The 19311-nt window shown below is 36.9% G+C and overlaps 1 protein-coding gene across 6 annotated transcripts in view; it reads right to left on the minus strand.

Moving 5' to 3' along the window:
* PTPRM (protein tyrosine phosphatase receptor type M) overlaps positions 1-19311 on the minus strand; it is a 1348209-nt gene that overhangs the window by 1701 nt on the left and 1327197 nt on the right. For all 6 annotated transcript variants that reach the window (XM_053714931.1, XM_053714930.1, XM_053714929.1 and 3 more), the window contains one exon: positions 7383-7518. In XM_053714931.1, the coding sequence (XP_053570906.1) occupies positions 7383-7518 (136 nt within the window). The remainder of the gene's footprint in view (positions 1-7382; positions 7519-19311) is intronic.

Consider the following 19311-nt stretch of genomic DNA (forward strand, 5'->3'; position numbering starts at 1 on the left):
CCTTTTTCAAGACTGAAGTAATGCTGACCAATTTGATGGAAGAAACCAGAGTCCACATTTAGTCCAGAATTTAGCAAGTTGAAGTGCATTATCATTTTCATTTCAAAGGTTTTTCTTTCCATGGTGAAAATGAAATGAAAATGATAATGCACTTCAACTTGCTAAATTCTGGACTAAATGTGGACTCTGGTTTCTCAACCAATTATCAAAAATATTTGTAATGTACTTTCATATACTGTAGTCAATTACATTGTATATTCCACACGCTCTATGCATAGGTACGCAGGTAAGCCTATGTCCAGACTTTTGTCATTATTATTATTCCCCTTTTTTTTCTTTCTTTCCTTTTCTCCTTTTTTGAATATCTTATATTCCCCTGTACACCTTATTTCCCATCTTTATTCATATTGATTCTATGTTGATATATAACTTTATGTCAGTATATGCTTTGTGTATAACCATATATTTCCCCTGCCTGTTATCTTAAACTGACACTATCTGCCTGTCTCCTAAACCCCCATCATGATTTTTACGACACCCCTCCTCCCCCTGCATTCAGACCTCTGTAATTTGTCTTTTTAGCCTGTGTTTTAAGATATAATCTGTAAATTCCATCAAATTGGTCAGTATTGCTTCAGACTTGAAAAAGGAAGACACTCTTCCGAAAGCTTGTCATCTTACAAATGTATAGTTAGTCCAATAAAAAAGTATCATTGCTCAATGCAATACTCTTGTTATTTTGATATCTAAATCTCTGGACTAACACGGCTACTCAAATCAATGTTCATATCTGTTATTGTGGCTGATACCTATCATTCAGTTCATTCAGCAGGTAAAAATAGTGATTTGTTAAAGGGACAATGTACTCAGGTAAACATCTGATGATGCCTCTAGCTTTTCTATAGTCATTACTGCAGTATTGACATTTTCAGTATAGGTGGCGGTTTCAATAGACAAATGACAAAATAAACTATAAATAATGTACTCCATCATATAAGATGTATCATTTGGAGCACATTAAAGGGGAGATAATTTTAAACTACAATGTCTCTTTATACTTATATTTAATTATTCTATTTAAAATAACATGTTTTAAACAAGTTTCATACACAGAGGAATGATCTCCCAATTCTAAATAATATCCTAGTTTTTAGTTATGGTTTCTTTGAAGAGGCTATTCCAGGAAAGAAAATGAATATTTTAAAATTAGGAGGCATCAAATAATCTGTAATATATTTAATTTGCCAGTGCATATTTTATTTTCAACAGTGAATTAAAAAACAGACCACTATCTTAATGGATTACAATATCTTTTTTTTGAGAACAACTACTTTTATTGCCATTGACTGCAGCTGCATCAATTAGATACAATATTGTTCAAGTTAAATAAATATTAGGTGCCTTGGAATTCTCATAAAAATGTGCAATTTAGAAATGTGGCATTTCATTTTACAATGTTCTTATTTCTTCTTTGTGAATATATACTCACTATGTGCAGAGAATATTAATAACCGTTCTCATCTGAAAGTTTTAAACTAATGAGAAAAATATTGAGCAGGAAAGTTTCCCAGCCACATACAGTCTGGAATACTGACGCGTTTCACCAAGTGATTAACAGGTGTCAGAGACATGCCACTATTGTAATAATCAGTCAACAATGTAGTCTTTTTTGTAACAACTACATTACACCAATTATTTAAAGAATCACCAAAATTACTGCAGTCTTGGAGCTCTGCCATTGAATTAAATTGCATGATACTTGATGGCGCTGCATGTTGCTTCTGATTTTTTGTTTATAGAGTTTGTAGTTTGAATAAGAATTTGCCTTGTTATGAGAATGTCATTAAAACAGCATGACTGATCTTCGTAGGCACGGATCATAAAAACAGCTTATTTACATGTATTATTCTTTTAGCCTGCTGCTGTATATTATTTAAGACAAAAAAAAGATTGTTCCTTCTGATAAAAAAAGTAAACATTTTAGCATTTCTTTAATTTAAAGCTGTGTGTTTTCTTCATTGGGTAAGAGGATGAAGAGCAGAAGGTTATTGTAACACATGAACAAGCAAACTTAGGTCAGTGAGACATTGAGAGAACACTGGACAAATGTACTTGAACTAATGATAACAATAATGCTTTATTTTAATGTTCTTGTAATGGCTAAAGCATGGCACACAATATAATTGTCCATGCATTCTGATGGTTCTCATCTGACCTTGTATATTGTGTGAGGTAACAAGAAGCAACTTCTTAACCTCTTGGCTGCTATAGAGCTAGAAAACAAATTACATAGCAACAAGTTGAGAATGCCACATGAAGTGTGTATTTTGCCTTGTAGATATTCTTCCCTCACATTTTTGACAAGTTGTGTACAGTTTCTGATTGTTTGAAATGAGCAGAGAAGTACACAGAACACAGAATGTAAGATACAATAGAAGACTTTACTAACTACAGAATGACCTCTCTAAAAGAAGATATTACTAGACTTCTCCATAAAAACCCTGAATAGACATATTGCTGTTTAATAGCAATGCTGACTTGGTGGTAGATTCTAACACAGTTGAAAAGGTCATCAAGATTTTGTTTTTTACACAGAATTCCCAATTTATCAGGACATTAAAGGGATACTGAAATTATTTTTTTTTCTTTCATGATTCAGATTCAATTTTAAGCAACTTTTTAATTTACTGCTATTATCAATTTTCTTCGAGCTCTTGGTAACTTTATTTGAAAAAAGCAGGAATTAGTAATTAAGTTATTTTAATTTTAGTATAATAGTTTAGTATAATAATTATGTTAGGTTAATTGTTAGTTTAAACTAAGGTTTTTTTAGTTTCACAGGTAAGTTTTTATTTATTTTAAGATAGGGATATTGTAATTTTAATTTAGGGGGTGATAGGTTTATGGGTTAATAGTTAAATTTATTAGTGGCGATGTGGGGGGGGCTGGTGGTTTAGGGGTTAATAGGTTTATTTAGTAGTGGCGATGTGGGAGGCTGGCGGTTTAGGGGTTAAGAGGTTTAGTTAGTGGCGGTGGTAGCAGGGAGTGGTGGAATAGGGGTTAATAACTTTATTATAGTGGCAGGGATGTGGGCGGGCGGCAGATTAGGAGCTAATAGGTTTAATATAGTGTTTGCGATGCGGGAGGGCCTCCGTTTAGGGGTTAATGGGTAGTTTATGGGTGTTAGTGTACTTTGTAACAGTTTAGTTATGAGTTTTGGGAAACATTTGTGTTACACAAAATCCATAACTACTGCTCTCAGATGGCGGTATGGATTGTGTCGGTATAGGCTGTAACGCAAGCATTTTAGCCTCACCGCACAACCTGTAATACCGGTGCTATGAAAATCCCATGCAAAAACGTCATTTTTTTGAGTGCAGGATTAATGTTGCGTTACAAACTACAATGCTTGCGGTATAGCTATACCGACACGACTCGTAATGGCAGCGTTTACTGTTACTGAACAGTAACGCAAAACTCGTAATCTAGCCAGAAGTATCTTATTCTTCATGAATGAAAGTCCCCTTTATTTGCTTCAATAGTCAATCCTAGCGTAAAACGTAAAACGCTAGGATTAACTTTCACTTTAAAGTATAAATTATATAAAATGATAAAGGTTTATTTAAAAGATACTATGGGGCCTATTTATCAAGCCGTCAACTGTGCTGCATTCTACGGCACCAATACGCTCGCCTGACATCGCCTAACATAGCTGCCACGGACCTGAATACGTTCTCCATATTTAACAAAAAAGCTGTCAAAAAGCCGCGCACCAAGTACGGGGCGATGAGCAGCGGACTGTTGTTAACTAACAGTCATCAATCTCGCTGCTCTTCGGCTTTTCCCCAGCATTATTTGTACACTGTCACTAAACACCCACACTATACTAAAATGTTTAACCCCTATACCGCCGCACCCGGACCCCGCCGCAACTAAATAAACTTATTAACCCCTAAACAGCCGCTCCCGGAGCCCACCGCGACTAAATAAACTTATTAACCCCTAAACCACCGCTCCCGGAACCCACCGCCACTCTAATAAACTTAATAACCCTTATTCCTCAGCTCCCGGAGCCCACCGCCATCTACATTATACTTATTAACCCCTAATCTAATATTAACTCATCCCTATCTTATAATAAATTTAAACTTACCTTTAAAATTACATTAAACTATATTAAACTATTAATTAATCTACCCTAACTATTATAATAAAATTACATTAAACTATTAATTAACCTACCCTATTATAATAAAAATACATTAAACTATATTAAATTAATGATTAATCCAACCAATCATTTAAACTAAAATTACATTAAACTATATTAAAATAAAAATTAATCTAACCTAACTTTTATACTAAAATTACATAAAACTACAAATTGAATTAAATATATATTTAAAAACCTAACCCTACTCAAATAATTTAAATTTACACTATAAAATTACAAAGTTACAAAAAAACTAACTAAGCTACAAAAAAATAACAAACACTAAGTTACACAAAAAAATAAACACTAAGTTACAAAAAATAAAAAATAAATTATCAAAGCTTTAAACTAATTACACCTAATCTAAGGGCCCTATGAAAATAAAAAAGCCCCCCCAAAATAAAAAACCCTAGCCTACAATAAACTACAAATAGCCCTTAAAAGGGCCTTTTGCGGGGCATTGCCCCAAAGTAATCAGCTCTTTTACCTGTAAAAAAAAAAATACAAATACCTCCCCAACAGTAAAACTCCCCACCCACACAACCAACCCCCCAAATAAAACCCTAAATAAAAAAACCTAAGCTCACCATTGCCCTGAAAAGGGCATTTGGATGGGTATTGCCCTTAAAAGGGCATTTAGCTCTTTTACAGCCCAAAACCCTAATCTAAAAATAAAACCCACCCAATAAACCCTTAAAAAATCCTAATACTAACCCCTGAAGATCGATTTACAGTTTTGAAGATCCGACATCCATCCTCTAAGAAGCCAGGAGAAGTCTTCATCGAAGCGGCAAGAAGTCCTCCAAGAAGCTGGCCAAAGTCTTCATCCAAGCCCGCAGAAGTCTTCACCCAGACGGCATCTTCTATCTTCATCCATCCGGCGTGGAGCGAGTCCATCTTCAAGACATCCGACGCGGAGCATCCTCTTCTTCCGACGGACTAACGACGAATGAAGGTTCCTTTAAATGATGTCATCCAAGATGACGTCCCTTAGATTCCGATTGGCTGATAGAATTCTATCAGCCAATCGGAATTAAGGTAGAAAAAATCCTGTTGCAATCAGCCAATAGGATTGAGCTTGTATTCTATTGGCTATTCCAATTAGCCAATAGAATGCGTGCTCAATTCTATGGCTGATTGGATCAGCCAGGAGGATGCTCCGCGTCGGATGTCTTGAAGATGGACCTGCTCCGCGCCGGATGGATGAAGATAGAAGATGCCGTCTGGGTGAAGACTTCTGCAGGCTTGGATGAAGACTTCAGCCAGCTTCTTGGAAGACTTCTTGCCACTTCGATGAAGACTTTTCCTGGCTTCTTGGAGGATGGATGTCGTATCTTCAAAACTGTAAGTCGATCTTCAGGGGTTAGTGTTAGGATTTTTTAAGGGTTTATTGGGTGGGTGGGTTTTATTTTTAGATTAGGGTTTTGGGCTGCAAAAGAGCTAAATGCCCTTTTAAGGGCAATGCCCATCCAAATGCCATTTTCAGGGCAATGGGGAGCTTAGGTTTTTTTAGTTAGGGATTTATTTGGGGGGTTGGTTGTGTGGGTGGTTGGTTGGTTTTACTGTTGGGGGGGTATTTGTATTTTTTTTTTTACAGGTAAAAGAGCTGATTACGGAAAAGGCACTTTTAAGGGCTATTTGTAGTTTATTGTAGGCTAGGGTTTTTTTTATTTTGGGGGGGCTTTTTTATTTTTATAGGGCCCTTAGATTAGGTGTAATTAGTTTAAAGCTTTGATAATTTAGTTTTTAGTTTTTGTAACTTAGTGTTTATTTTTTTGTGTAACTTAGTTTTTTGTAACTTTAATTTTGCAGTGTAGATTTAAATTATTTGAGTAGGGTTAGGTGTTTAAATATATAATATATATTTAATTTAATTTGTAGTTTTATGTAATTTTAGTATAAAAGTTAGGTTAGATAAATTTTTATTTTAATATAGTTTAATGTAATTTTAGTTTAAAAGATAGGTTGGATTAATCATTAATTTAATATAGTTTAATGTATTTTTATTAACATAGGGTAGGTTAATTAATAGTTTAATGTAATTTTATTATAATAGGGTAGATTAATTAATAGTTTAATATAGTTTAATTTAAATCTAAAGATAAGTTTACATTTATTATAAGATAGGGATGAGTTAATATTTAATGTACAGTTGTTGTTAGGTTTAGGGGTTAATAGGTTAATTTAGTTTATGGCGGTTTAGGGGTTAATATGTTTAGTAAGTGGTACTGATGTGGGAGGTCAGGTGTTTAGGGGTTAATAACTTTATTTAGTTGCAGTGGGCTCCGGGAGCAGCGGGATAGGGGTTAATACTTTTATGTAGGTGGCTGCGGTGTCGGGCGGCAGATTAGTGGTTAATAAGTATAATGTAGGTGGCGGCGGTATCGAGGCGTCAGATTAGGGGTTAATATGTATAATGTAGGTGGCGGTGGTGTAGGGGGCGACAGATTAGGGGTGTTTAGACTCGGGGTACATGTTAGAGTGTACGGTGTAAACGTAACTTTTATTATGCCATAGGAATCAATGGGATATCGGGCAGCAGCGAACATGAGCTTTCGCTGCTTTCAGACTCCCATTGATTCCTATGGCATCCGCTGCCTCCAGGGCGTTGGATTGAAAACCAGGTACGCTGGGCCGAAATAGTGGCGAGCGTATCTGGTAGTTATTTGATAGCAAAAGTAGTGAGATAGTGCCGAATTTGCATTCAGAACATCTGTAGTGACGTAAGCATCAATCTGTGTCGGACTGAGACTGGCGGATCGTATGTTACGTCACAAAATTCTACTTTTGCCGGTCTGTAGGCTTTGATAAATAAGGGGAATCAGGTTCGCCACAATTACGCTGCGAAATTCTAGCGTATTTGCGGTTGACGGCTTGATAAATAGGCCCCTTTATCTTACTATATTCAATGTTTTTTGCATAGAGATAACAGAAATATGTTTACGCAATCTCTTTTACCAAAATATATTTCCTTACATGACGTTTTATGCAGATAAAATACATTCCTAAATTACTGCTCAAATTATTTTCCACTAAAACATGACAAGCAAATTTTCATTTGCATTCATCAACCTAAAAATAATTCTTCCTTATTTTGTAATACTAGACTGGCTGCCACAACTGTGATAATTAGACATTTCTTTGCAGTAACAAAATGAAAGAGACTTACCAAAAGGTCCACCATATTTGGCTTATTGTTCCGCAGTGTTTTTACAGCATGGAAAACATCAACTGCCCTCTGGTGTTGGAGCATTTCACATACAATACTGATTGCAGAAAATGTACCACTGCGGCCGCCTCCATTTCTGAGAATAACAAAAAAATAAATAAATGTTAAATTGTAAAATGAAGAACATTTTTTAATTACAATTTTTGTCTTGAGTGGAACACATACATAGGCCCCTATTTAAGAAAGTCTGGCGGACCTGATCCGACAGTGCTGATCAGTTCCGCCAGACCTCGCTGAATACGGCGAGCAATACGCTCGCCGTGTTTAGCATTGCACCAGCAGCTCACAAGAGCTGCTGGTGCAACAATGACCCCTGCAGGCCCCCAGCAGGGGGTGTCAATCAACCCGATCGGGTTGATTTCCGGCGATGTCTGTCCGCCTGCTCAGAGCAGGCAGACAGGTGATAGGCCCTGTAGGCTGCTGTTCTTAAAACATCGCATAGATAGAAGCACCCTGTACTTCGCTGGTCGTTAAGAGTTTATCAGGTCATAGTAGCGTGGGTCTTGCCATGAGCGGCAGGACGCTCTATTATGACCTCCCTTCTCGCTGCAAAAATCCTGGAATAGCACGGTCTTGCCAGCTGCAAAAAAGCAATCCCCAACACATAAGGGGTTAAAGATTTTGAAGAGTCAGGGTTACATGAGCCATTTTAAAATGCATCAGAAAAATGGCTGCATGCTGAACAAATCTGTTGTGAGGTCAGATTACTTTTACTCTTTGAAGTTTAAAATGGTAAACAGTTTTGAAGCTGCAACTTCACACCAACAGCAGCCTTGCAACCTCCATTTTTACCAGAACCCCTTTACCCATGGGCTGACTAGGAAAACATTGCATATCGGTCAACCATGGGGTTAAAAAGATATTAAGCTTTCATGATTTGGATAGGCCATACAATTTAAAAAAATAAATAAAAATTAACTTATTTTACCTCGTTCCCTAGACATGCTTTATTTAAATGTAGCCCATTTTCATTGTATACGGAGGGAAGCTCTGGAGAATGCACTTGTTTTGAAAACTTTATCTATAGCATTGGGCTTGTTTCATGGTCTCTCCTTAGGATGTTGACTAAGGGTCTAAATAAAACTGTCATGATTCAGATAAGACATTTAATTTTAAACAACTTTCCAGTTTACTTTTATCATCAAATTTGCCTGTTCTCTTTGTATTCTTTGTTGAAAGCTAAACCTTGTTAGGCACATATGCTAATTTCTAAGCCCTTGAAGACTGCCTCTTATCTTAGTGCATTTTGACAGATTTTACAACTAGACAGCACTAGTTCATGTGAGTCAGCACCGATTGGCTAAAATGCAAGTCTGTCAAAAGAACTGAAATAAAGGGGCAGTCTGCAGAGGCTTAGATACAAGGTAATCACAGAGGTAAAAAGTATATTAATATAACACTGTTTGTTATGCAAAACTGGGGAAAGGGTAATAAAGAGATTATGGGGGGTAGTTATCAACGTGTCTATTTTACCTGTCTTCACCGGCCCAATACGCCCGCCTAAGCTCGCCTCACATCGCCGCCGGGGACCTGCAAAAATTCGCCTAAGTTATCAAAAAAGCTGTCAAAAAGCCACGCACCAAGTATGGGGCGATGAGCAGCGGATTGTGAGAGTTATCACTCATCCGATCTCGCTGCTCTTCGGCTTTTTTACAGCTTTCTTGCTAGCCTGTCACTAAGCACCCACACTAAACTACACTGTTCTACCCCCTATACCGGCGCCCCCAGAGCCCCCCGAAACTCAATAAAGTTAGTACCCCCTAAACCGCTGCTCCCGGAGCCCACCGCCACTATAATAAATATGTTAACCCCTAAACCGCCGCTCCCAGAGCCCACCGCAAGCTACTCTATACATATTAACCCCTAAACCGCCGCTCCCTGACCCCGCCACAACTATAATAAATGTATTAACCCCTAAACCGCCTCTCCCGGACCCTGCCGCAACCTATATTAAATTTATTAACCCCTAATCTGCCCCCCCTACACCGTCGCCACCTATAATACATTTATTAACCCCTATCCTGCCCCCCACTACACCGCCGCCACTGTAATAAAATTATTAACCCCTAAACCTAAGTCTAACACTAACCCTAACACCCCCCTAACTTAAATATTAATTAAATAAATCTAAATAATATTTCTATTATGAACTAAATTAATCCTATTTCCAACTAAATACTTACCTATAAAATAAACCCTAATATAGCTACAATATAAATAATAATTATATTGTAGCTATGTTAGGATTTATTTTTATTTTACAGGTAACTTTCAATTTATTTTAACTAGGTACAATAGCTATTAAATAGTTATTAACTATTTAATAGCTTACCTAGCTAAAATAAAGAGAAATTTACCTGTAAAATAAAAACTAACCTAAGTTTCAATTACACTAACACTACACTATCATTAAATAAATTATTCCTATTTAAAACTAAATACCTGTAAAATAAACCCTAAGATAGCTACAATGTAATTAATAATTACATTGTAGCTATCTTAGGATTTATATTTATTTTACAGGCAACTTTGTATTTATTTTAGCTAGTTAGAATAGTTATTAAATAGTTATTAACTATTTAATAACTCCCTAGCTAAAAGAAATACAAAATTACCTGTAAAATAAATCCTAACCTAAGTTACAATTAAACCTAACACTACACTATCATTAAATAAATTAAATAAATTAAATACAAATAACTACAATTAAATACAATTACATAAACTAACTAAAGTACACAAAATAAAAAAAGCTAAGTTACAAAAAATAAAAAAATAAGTTACAAACATTTAAAAAATATTACAACAATTTTAAGCTAATTACACCTAATCTAAGCCCCCTAATGAAATAACAAAGCCCCCCAAAATTCCCTACCCTATTCTACATTAAAAAAGTTCAAAGCTCTTTTACCTTACCAGCCCTTAAAAGGGCCTTTTGTGGGGCATGCCCCAAAGAATTCAGCTCTTTTGCCTGTAAAAGAAAAATACAACCCCCCCAACATTAAAACCCACCACCCACATACCCCTAATCTAACCCAACCACCCCTTAAAATAACCTAACACTAATCCCCTGAAGATCATCCTACCTTTAGTCGTCTTCACTCAGCCGAGCCACCGATGGAACTGAAGAGGAGATCCGGAGCGGCAGAACTGATCCTCCAAGGGGCGCTGAAGAAATCTTCCATCCGATGAAGTGATCCTCCAGGCGGCGCTGAAGAAGTCTTCTATCCGGGCGATGTCATCTTCCAAGCGGCGTCTTCAATCTTCAATATTCATCCCTCCGACGCGGAACATCCTTCTTTCCCGACGGACTACCGACGAATGAAGGCTCCTTTAAGGGACGTCATCCAAGATGGCGTCCCTTCAATTCCGATTGGCTGATAGGATTCTAAGGTAGGAAAACTCTGATTGGCTGATTGAATCAGCCAATCAGATTGAAGTTCAATCCGATTGGCTGATCCAATCAGCCAATCAGATTGAGCTTGCATTCTTCCGCTTGGAAGATGACATCGCCCGGATAGAAAACTTCTTCAGCGCCGCCTGGAGGATCACTTCATCGGATGGAAGATTTCTTCAGCGCCCCTTGGAGGATCACTTCTGCCGCTCCGGATCTCCTCTTCAGTTCCATCGGTGGCTCGGCTGAGTGAAGACGACTAAAGGTAGGATGATCTTCAGGGGATTAGTGTTAGGTTATTTTAAGGGGGGTTTGGGTTAGATTAGGGGTATGTGGGTGGTGGGTTTTAATGTTGGGGGGGTTGTATTTTTCTTTTACAGGCAAAAGAGCTGAATTCTTTGGGGCATGCCCCACAAAAGGCCCTTTTAAGGGCTGGTAAGGTAAAAGAGCTTTGAACTTTTTTAATGTAGAATAGGGTAGGGAATTTTTTTTATTTTGGGGGGCTTTGTTATTTTATTAGGGGGCTTAGATTATGTGTAATTATCTTAAAATTGTTGTAATATTTTTTAAATGTTTGTAACCTATTTTTTTTTTTTGTAACTTAGCTTTTTTATTTTTTGTACTTTAGTTAGTTTATTTAATTGTAGTTATTTGTATTTAATTTATTTGATTAATGTAATGATAGTGTAGTGTTAGGTTTAATTGTAACTTAGGTTAGGATTTATTTTACAGGTAATTTTGTGTTTTTTTTAGCTAGGTAGTTATTAAATAGTTAATAACTATTTAATAACTATTCTAACTAGCTAAAATAAATACAAAGTTACCTGTAAAATAAATATAAATCCTAAAATAGCTACAATGTAATTATTAATTACATGGTAGCTATCTTAGGGTTTATTTTACAGGTAAGTATTTAGTTTTAAATAGGAATAATTTATTTAAGTATAGTGTAGTGTTAGGTGTAATTGTAACTTAGGTTAGTTTTTATTTTACAGGTAAATTTCTCTTTATTTTAGCTAGGTAAGCTATTAAATAGTTAATAACTATTTAATAGCTATTGTGCCTAGTTAAAATAAATTGAAAGTTACCTGTAAAATAAAAATAAATCCTAAGATAGCTATAATATAATTATTATTTATATTGTAGCAATATTAGGGTTTATTTTATAGGTAAGTATTTAGTTGTAAATAGGATTAATTTAGTTCATAATAGAAATATTATTTAGATTTATTTAATTAATATTTAAGTTAGGGGGGTGTTAGGGTTAGTGTTAGACTTAGGTTTAGGGGTTAATAATTTTATTACAGTGGCGGCGGTGTAGTGGGGGGCAGGATAGGGGTTAATAAATGTATTATAGGTGGCAACGGTGTAGGGGGGCAGATTAGGGGTTAATAAATTTAATATAGGTTGCGGCAGGGTCCGGGAGCGGCGGTTTAGGGGTTAATACATTTATTATAGTTGCAGCAGGGTCAGGGAGCGGCGGTTTAGGGGTTAACATGTTTATTATAGCTTGAGGTGGGCTCCGGGAGCGGCGGTTTAGGGGTTAACATGTTTATTATAGTGGCGGTGGGCTCCGGGAGCGGCGGTTTAGGGGGTTATAACTTTATTTAGTTGCGGCGGTGTAGGGGGGCAGATTAGGGGTGTTTAGACTCGGGGTACATGTTAGGGTGTTAGGTGTAGACATCTCCCATAGGAATCAATGGGATGTCTGTCAGCAGCGAACTTGTACTTTCGCTATGGTCAGACTCCCATTGATTCCTATGGGATCTGCCGCCTCCAGGGTGGCGGATTGAAAACCAGGTACGCTGGGTCGTAAAAGTGCCGAGCGTACCTGCTATTTTTTTGATAACTAGCAAAAGTAGTCAGATTGTGCCGCGGAACATCTGGAGTGACGTAAGAATCGATCTGTGTCGGACTGAGTCCGGCGGATTGAAGCTTACGTCACAAAATTCTACTTTTGCCGGTCTCTAGCCTTTGATAACTAAGGCGAATCAGCCTCTCCACAAATACGCTGCGGAATTCCAGCGTATTTGAGGTTGACGGCTTGATAACTAGGCCCCTATGTATCTTTTTAAACAATAAGAATGTTGGCATCATGTTCAAACTTCATAGTCTCATTTTACCTTTATTTTCTATTGTTGTGTTATTGAAAACTTCTTCCATTAAAATATATTGGGCTAGATTACGAATGGAGCAGTAACAGTTGGAGGGTTTTTGCGTGCGTCAGAAATAACACTCACATTACAAGTTGAAAGTAAATGTGTTTGCTCACGTTTTGCGCATAGTGTTTCGCGATTTAGATCTTAACTGTGTTGGATTAGCGCACATGAAAACTTAGTATTCTTTTAGTATGTTTAATAATTTTTAATATATTTTTAAAATACTTTTAAACATTACAGGGGTCTGACCGTAAGCTTTTTGGGTCATTCTAGAGGTGTGATTGTGGTTTTTCATCTAACCCTAGTTCAAGCACATGGAATTCATAAAGACTCTATTGTCCTTGTTATGTATCTCGTGGTTGAGTCTCACTGTTTCATAGCTGACAAAGTTGGATTTTTTTTTAAAACATTTTTTAATCTATATATGTTTAGGTAGTGGGCAAGCACAGTACTGCAGGAGAACAGAAGGATGCAACCTTACTTAAAGTAAATATATTGTTATTTGTGTGTTTAATAGCCATACATTTATATGCAGCCTTTATGGATCACCCATCACTGCTTTCAGGGCCCCTGAATTTGCCTGCAGAGAGAGAAATTATGCAAATTCTTTTTGGGCTTTTTTTTGCATTATACTATAATGTATGTGTCTCCTTCACATCCAGAACTCTATATAGCTACATATACCTTTTTCAAGCCTTTCTAGAATTATTTCAGGAACCTCACAGTACTGACATGACTGCTCCTTAGATAATCTTCCTAAACCAGAGAACGTTAGATCATTGGGGCTATGGAAGGGAGCTAAGTTTCAATAAAGGAGACAGAGAGAAAGTGGTTAAATTGATCAATTCTGTTGTGAGGTCAGATTACTTTTAGTTGTAGGCTGCATCGGAGTCATGAAAGCTTAATTTTGACTTCCATGTCCCTTTAACCCCTTAACGACCGAGGACGTGCAGGGTACGTCCTCAAAAAAAAAGGCAGTTAACGCATGAGGACGTACCCTGCATGTCCTCGGTGTGGAAAGCAGCTGGAAGCGATCCTGCTCGCTTCCAGCTGCTTTCCAGTTATTGCAGTGATGCCTCGATATGGAGGCATCCTGCAATAACCTTTTTAAGCCATCTGGTGCAGAGAGAGCCACTCTGTGCCCCTCTCTCCCCCGGAGATCGGTGGCTTTCCTTGTTGGTGGGTGGGAGCCGGACCGGGAGGCGGGTGGCGGCCATCGTTGGCACTGGTGATGTGGAGGGGGGCGGGATCGTGGGCGGGGATGTCCGGGGGCACGCACGGGTGCGCGCACGTGCACGGGAGGGCGGGGGCGGGCGTGTGCATGGGGAGGGAGCGGGTGGGAAACGCTACACTACAGCAAAAAGTTTACTAAAATGCTAAAAAAAGGGGAATACAAGTTTAAAAAAAATCAATCAATCAAGGTGTGGGGGTTGGTCTGTGGGGGGAGGGAAGCTACACTACAGAAAAAAAAACCAGAAACAAAAAAAAAACATTTTTTTCTGCAAGTTGGGTACTGGCAGGCAGCTGCCAGTACCCAAGATGGCCCCCAATAATGCAGAGGGGGAGGGTTAGAGAGCTGTTTTGGGGGGGATCAGGGAGGTTGGGGGCTAATGGGGGATCCTACACAGCAGCATATGTAAATATGCTATAAAAAAAAACTTTGATTTTAGTACTAGCAGACTTTCTGCCAGTACTTAAGATGGCGGGGACAATTGTGGGGTGGGGGAGAAAAGGGAGCTGTTTGGGAGGGATCAGGGGGTGGGATATGTCCGGTGGGAGGCTGATCTCTACACTAAAGCTAAAATTAACCCTGCAGGCTCCCTACAAACTACCTAATTAACCCCTTCACTGCTAGCCATAATACATGTGTGATGTGCAGCAGTATTTAGCGGCCTTCTAATTACCAAAAAGCAACGCCAAATTCATATATGTCTACTATTTCTGAACAAAGGGGATCCCAGAGAAGCATTTACAACCATTTGTGCCATAATTGCACACGCTGTTTGTAAATAATTTCAGTGAGAAACCTAAAATTGTGAAAAATTTTCCTTTTTTTTTAATTTGATCGCATTTGGCGGTGAAATGGTGGCATGAAATATACCAAAATGGGTCTAAATCAATACTTGGGGTTGTCTACTACACTACACTAAATCTAAAATTAACCCTAGAAGCTCCTTGCATGCTCCCTAATTAATCCCTTCACTGCTGGGCATAATACACGTGTGGTGCGCAGTGGCATTTAGCAGCCTTCTAATTATTAAAAAGCAAAGCCAAAGCCATATATGTCTGCTATTTATGAACAAAGGGCATCCCAGAGAAGCATTTACAACCATTTATGCCATAATTGCACAAGCTGTTTGTAAATTATTTCAGTGAGAAACCTAAAGTTTGTGAAAAAATTTGTGAAAAAGTGAACAATTTTTTTTATTTGATCGCATTTGGCGGTGAAATGGTGGCAAGAAATATACCAAAATGGGCCTAGATCAATACTTTGGGATGTCTTCTAAAAAAAATATATACATGTCAATGGATATTCAGGGATTCCTGAAAGATATTAGTGTTCCAATGTAACTAGCGCTAATTTTGAAAAAAAGTGGTTTGGAAATAGCAAAGTGCTACTTGTATTTATGGACCTATAACTTGCAAAAAAAACAAAGAACATGTAAACATTGGGTATTTATAAACTCAGGACAAAATTTAGAAACCGTTTAGCATGTTTTCTTTTTGGTGGTTGTAGATGTGTAAAAGATTTTGGGGGTTAAAGTTAAAAAAGTGTGTTTTTTTCCATTTTTTCCTCATATTTTATACTTTTTTTATAGTAAATTATAAGATATGATGAAAATAATGGTATCTTTAGAAAATCCATTTAATGGCGAGAAAAACGGTATATAATATGTGTGGGTACAGTAAATGAGTTAGAGGAAAATTACAGCTAAACACAAACACCGCAAAAATGTAAAAATAGCCTTGGTCCCAAACGGACAGAAAATGGAAAAGTGCTGTGGTCATTAAGGGGTTAAAGATGTACATGCCAGTGAATTATTAGCCCCTTAATGCCAGCTGACATACCCTGTTGAGATTCCAGGGGTGTAAGTGTGCAGGTTTTGCCAACAGTGGTGAGACTGGGCTATTCCTGCATGTCTCAGGCAGTGAGGCATGCAGAAATAGAGGTGTCTCACCACTGTAAGCGAGTCCAGCACTCTTACAGCCCTGGAAGCATCTTGCAACAATTTAAGGGGTTAAATCTGAATTTTCAGTGCACCATATTAATGGAATTAAAAAAAAGCACAGCTTCCACTCTAACTCCAGATACATCTGTGCTGTAATTATTGTGTTATAGAACGCCATATAAACCCCAATACTGGGCTCTGCAATGCAATGCAACGTTATTTGCCACAGACAGGAATGACAGGTAATTTGGGGCTGTCATGCTGTGTTCAGCTCCCAAGAGTTCTGAGTCGGCCTCATTAATGAGTGTTTTTATTTCAGATATTGTTTAAGAACTCAAGAGTATGAGTGACATATTTACTTTGCCATTTATTTCAGTTGTGAAATAGTTTTACTGCATTATACCGACATTGCTTTCATGTTTTTTTCTCTTTTGCAGGATAAGTCATTTAAACATTATTATCATAATACATCTCAGGTAAATACGTACTTGTTTGTAAATTTGATAAACACAACGTCTTGGCAATATCGCCTATTTTATTCATACTAATAAATAATAATAATTGCACTCATTGCACTCACTGATACAGTGAATTTTCGGTTGTAACATTATCTGAAGATATTTAAATGTTAGCAGGCAAAACCAGTCAAATACCAGTCTTACTTCTCCAGTGTCAGACTTTCATTTAATTCTATCTAAAAGCATTTTTTAAAAGGTTACTTCAGTCATCTTCAGCAAACCAGAAAATGCTTCAATCTTACTGGAAGGTTAGTCACTTACATGAAAGAGATTTCAAGCATATTCACTGCTTATTTCAAAGCTTTCAATGAGGCTGAAAGGTCACGTCTGACCTTAAGGGATACAAACTTGATAGAGCTTTCTCAAATTTAAAATCACTGCTATAATCCATGAGATTTACTTGGTACAATAGGAGATGCAAGAGCAAGAGAACAGCCTGGAAGCCTTAGTTGTTGTTATAGCCACTTATTTGTGTAACACAACTTGTAAAAGTTCAGTCAGCACCGTAAAAATGGCTATGAATGGACATGAATGGACATGAAGCTCAAAATGTAATTCCCCACCATTTTTTTTATTATGCATAGTAACAACAGCTTTGTAATCTACTCTCTCTTTATGTAAACCCCCCTCTTTCCTGTAATTTAAAATGAAAAATTTAAAATTGTGTTTTTTGGTTTTTTTATACTACTCAAGAGGCTTGAGTTCATTTTGCAAGCTCCAGATTCTAACCCTGCCACATTCTACACAGTGAGTAACTGATCAGAGCAAGAGTTCACTAATATCTGTTCTCCTGGCCACTGCAAAAGAGATAAGACACTTAAGAGGTATTCAAGAGGTGTTTCCCTGAACTGCAAGGTAATGGAAATTGTGCAAATAATCTGATAGTTTTAAATTCACTACTAAATTATATATATACACACAACTTTACTGTCCTTTAATGCAGAATATTTACCACACAACCTTAAATAATTCTGTTTTGTTTTTATAGATTTTTGTGGAAAACTGCCATTGCTAACACAGAAAATATTATATGGATAAATCTTGATCTTGTTTTTGCAGTATTTCTTGTCTTGGTTTTCCAGCCACAAAACTAATAAATAACACATGAAATATTAAAGTCTGGAACATGAAGGAGCTGTGATTTGGAAGCTTTGAAATATCTACAGATAATTATATAATAAATATATATTAACTACAGCAAAGCTAGGGCAAAGCACATCAAAAGTCATAACTAGAAGACTCAAACATATATCATTACTTAAATCGTTACACTTAATTCAAGTAGATGATTCAAATTTTAATATATTTGTTCAAAATGTAAGCTATGTTAGTAAAGAAATTAAAGATACACTCAAAGTTTATAAATCTCTTTTCCAGATGCAAATTCCTCTTGTACAACAAAACATTAATTTAACATGAAACTCACATTTTTGTCTTTCATTAATTAAACTCTACAATTTTATAAATCTTTTCAATTTGCTTTTATTATCAAATTGACTTAAAGTTCTCTTGGTATCCTTTGATGAAAAGCAGGTATGAAGGCATGTGCACAGATTTACAAGAAATCATTTAACAATATTATGCATTGTGCAAACACTGCTGCCTTCTAGTATTTAAAGAATTCTTGCCATATAGTACTCCAGACATGTGCACGCTACCTACCTAGGTATTCTCTCCAACAAAGAATACAATGAAAACAAAATTTGATAATAGAAGTAAATTGTAAACTTTTTTTTTATTTATTTGCTCAATTTGAATTAAATCAAAATTTTGTGTCAGTAAAGTTAAAATTAAACGTGTATTGAACAAGCATGTCATTTAAAACAACTTTCCAATTGACTTCGTTTATCAATTTTTCTTAGTTCTGTTGGTATCCTTTGTTAAAGAGTAATCCTAGGTGAGCTCAGGAGTGTGCATCTGGTAGCAGTGTTTGCAACAATGTTTATAGCAATGCTATACATAGTTGCAAACACTGTTTCCATAGAATGCTAAAGACACATGCACACTCCTCAGTTTCTATCAGTTTACACTGTTTTACTCTTCAACAAAGGATACCAAAAAAACAAAGCAAATTTGATAATAGAAGCAAGTTGTTAAAATTGCAAACTCCTAGGGGCCGAATTATCAAGCTCCGAATGAAGCTTGATGCCCCTTGTTTCTGGCGAGCCTTCAGGAAACAGAAGTTATGAAGCAACGGTCTAAAGACCGCTGCTCCATAACCTGTCTGTCTGCTCTGAGGCCGCGGACAGAAATCAACCTGATCGAATACGATCAGGTTGATTGACACCCCTGAATCTGCAGGGGATGGTATTGCAGTTCTGGTGTTGGCATTTTTTGATGTGCAGCGGACATGATACACTACTTCGTATCATGTGCACTCGCACTTTGATAAATATGCCCCCTAGTCAAGGATGTTTATTAGTTTTTACTTTACTGTCTCTTTATGATCACATTCATTTGTTCAGTTTTCTTTTTTTACATGTCTCATCTGTAACATCATTTTTTATGAAAGCTCTTGAACCCCTTTAGCATCACAAAATACACAGTCCTTACTAGTGTCGCTTCACCATTATTAAAGGGACAGTAAACACTGTGTAATTACAAGACATTTCTGTTGTGTTGCTATAA

This window comes from Bombina bombina, chromosome 5, assembly GCF_027579735.1.
Source record: "Bombina bombina isolate aBomBom1 chromosome 5, aBomBom1.pri, whole genome shotgun sequence".
Lineage (NCBI taxonomy): Eukaryota > Metazoa > Chordata > Amphibia > Anura > Bombinatoridae > Bombina > Bombina bombina.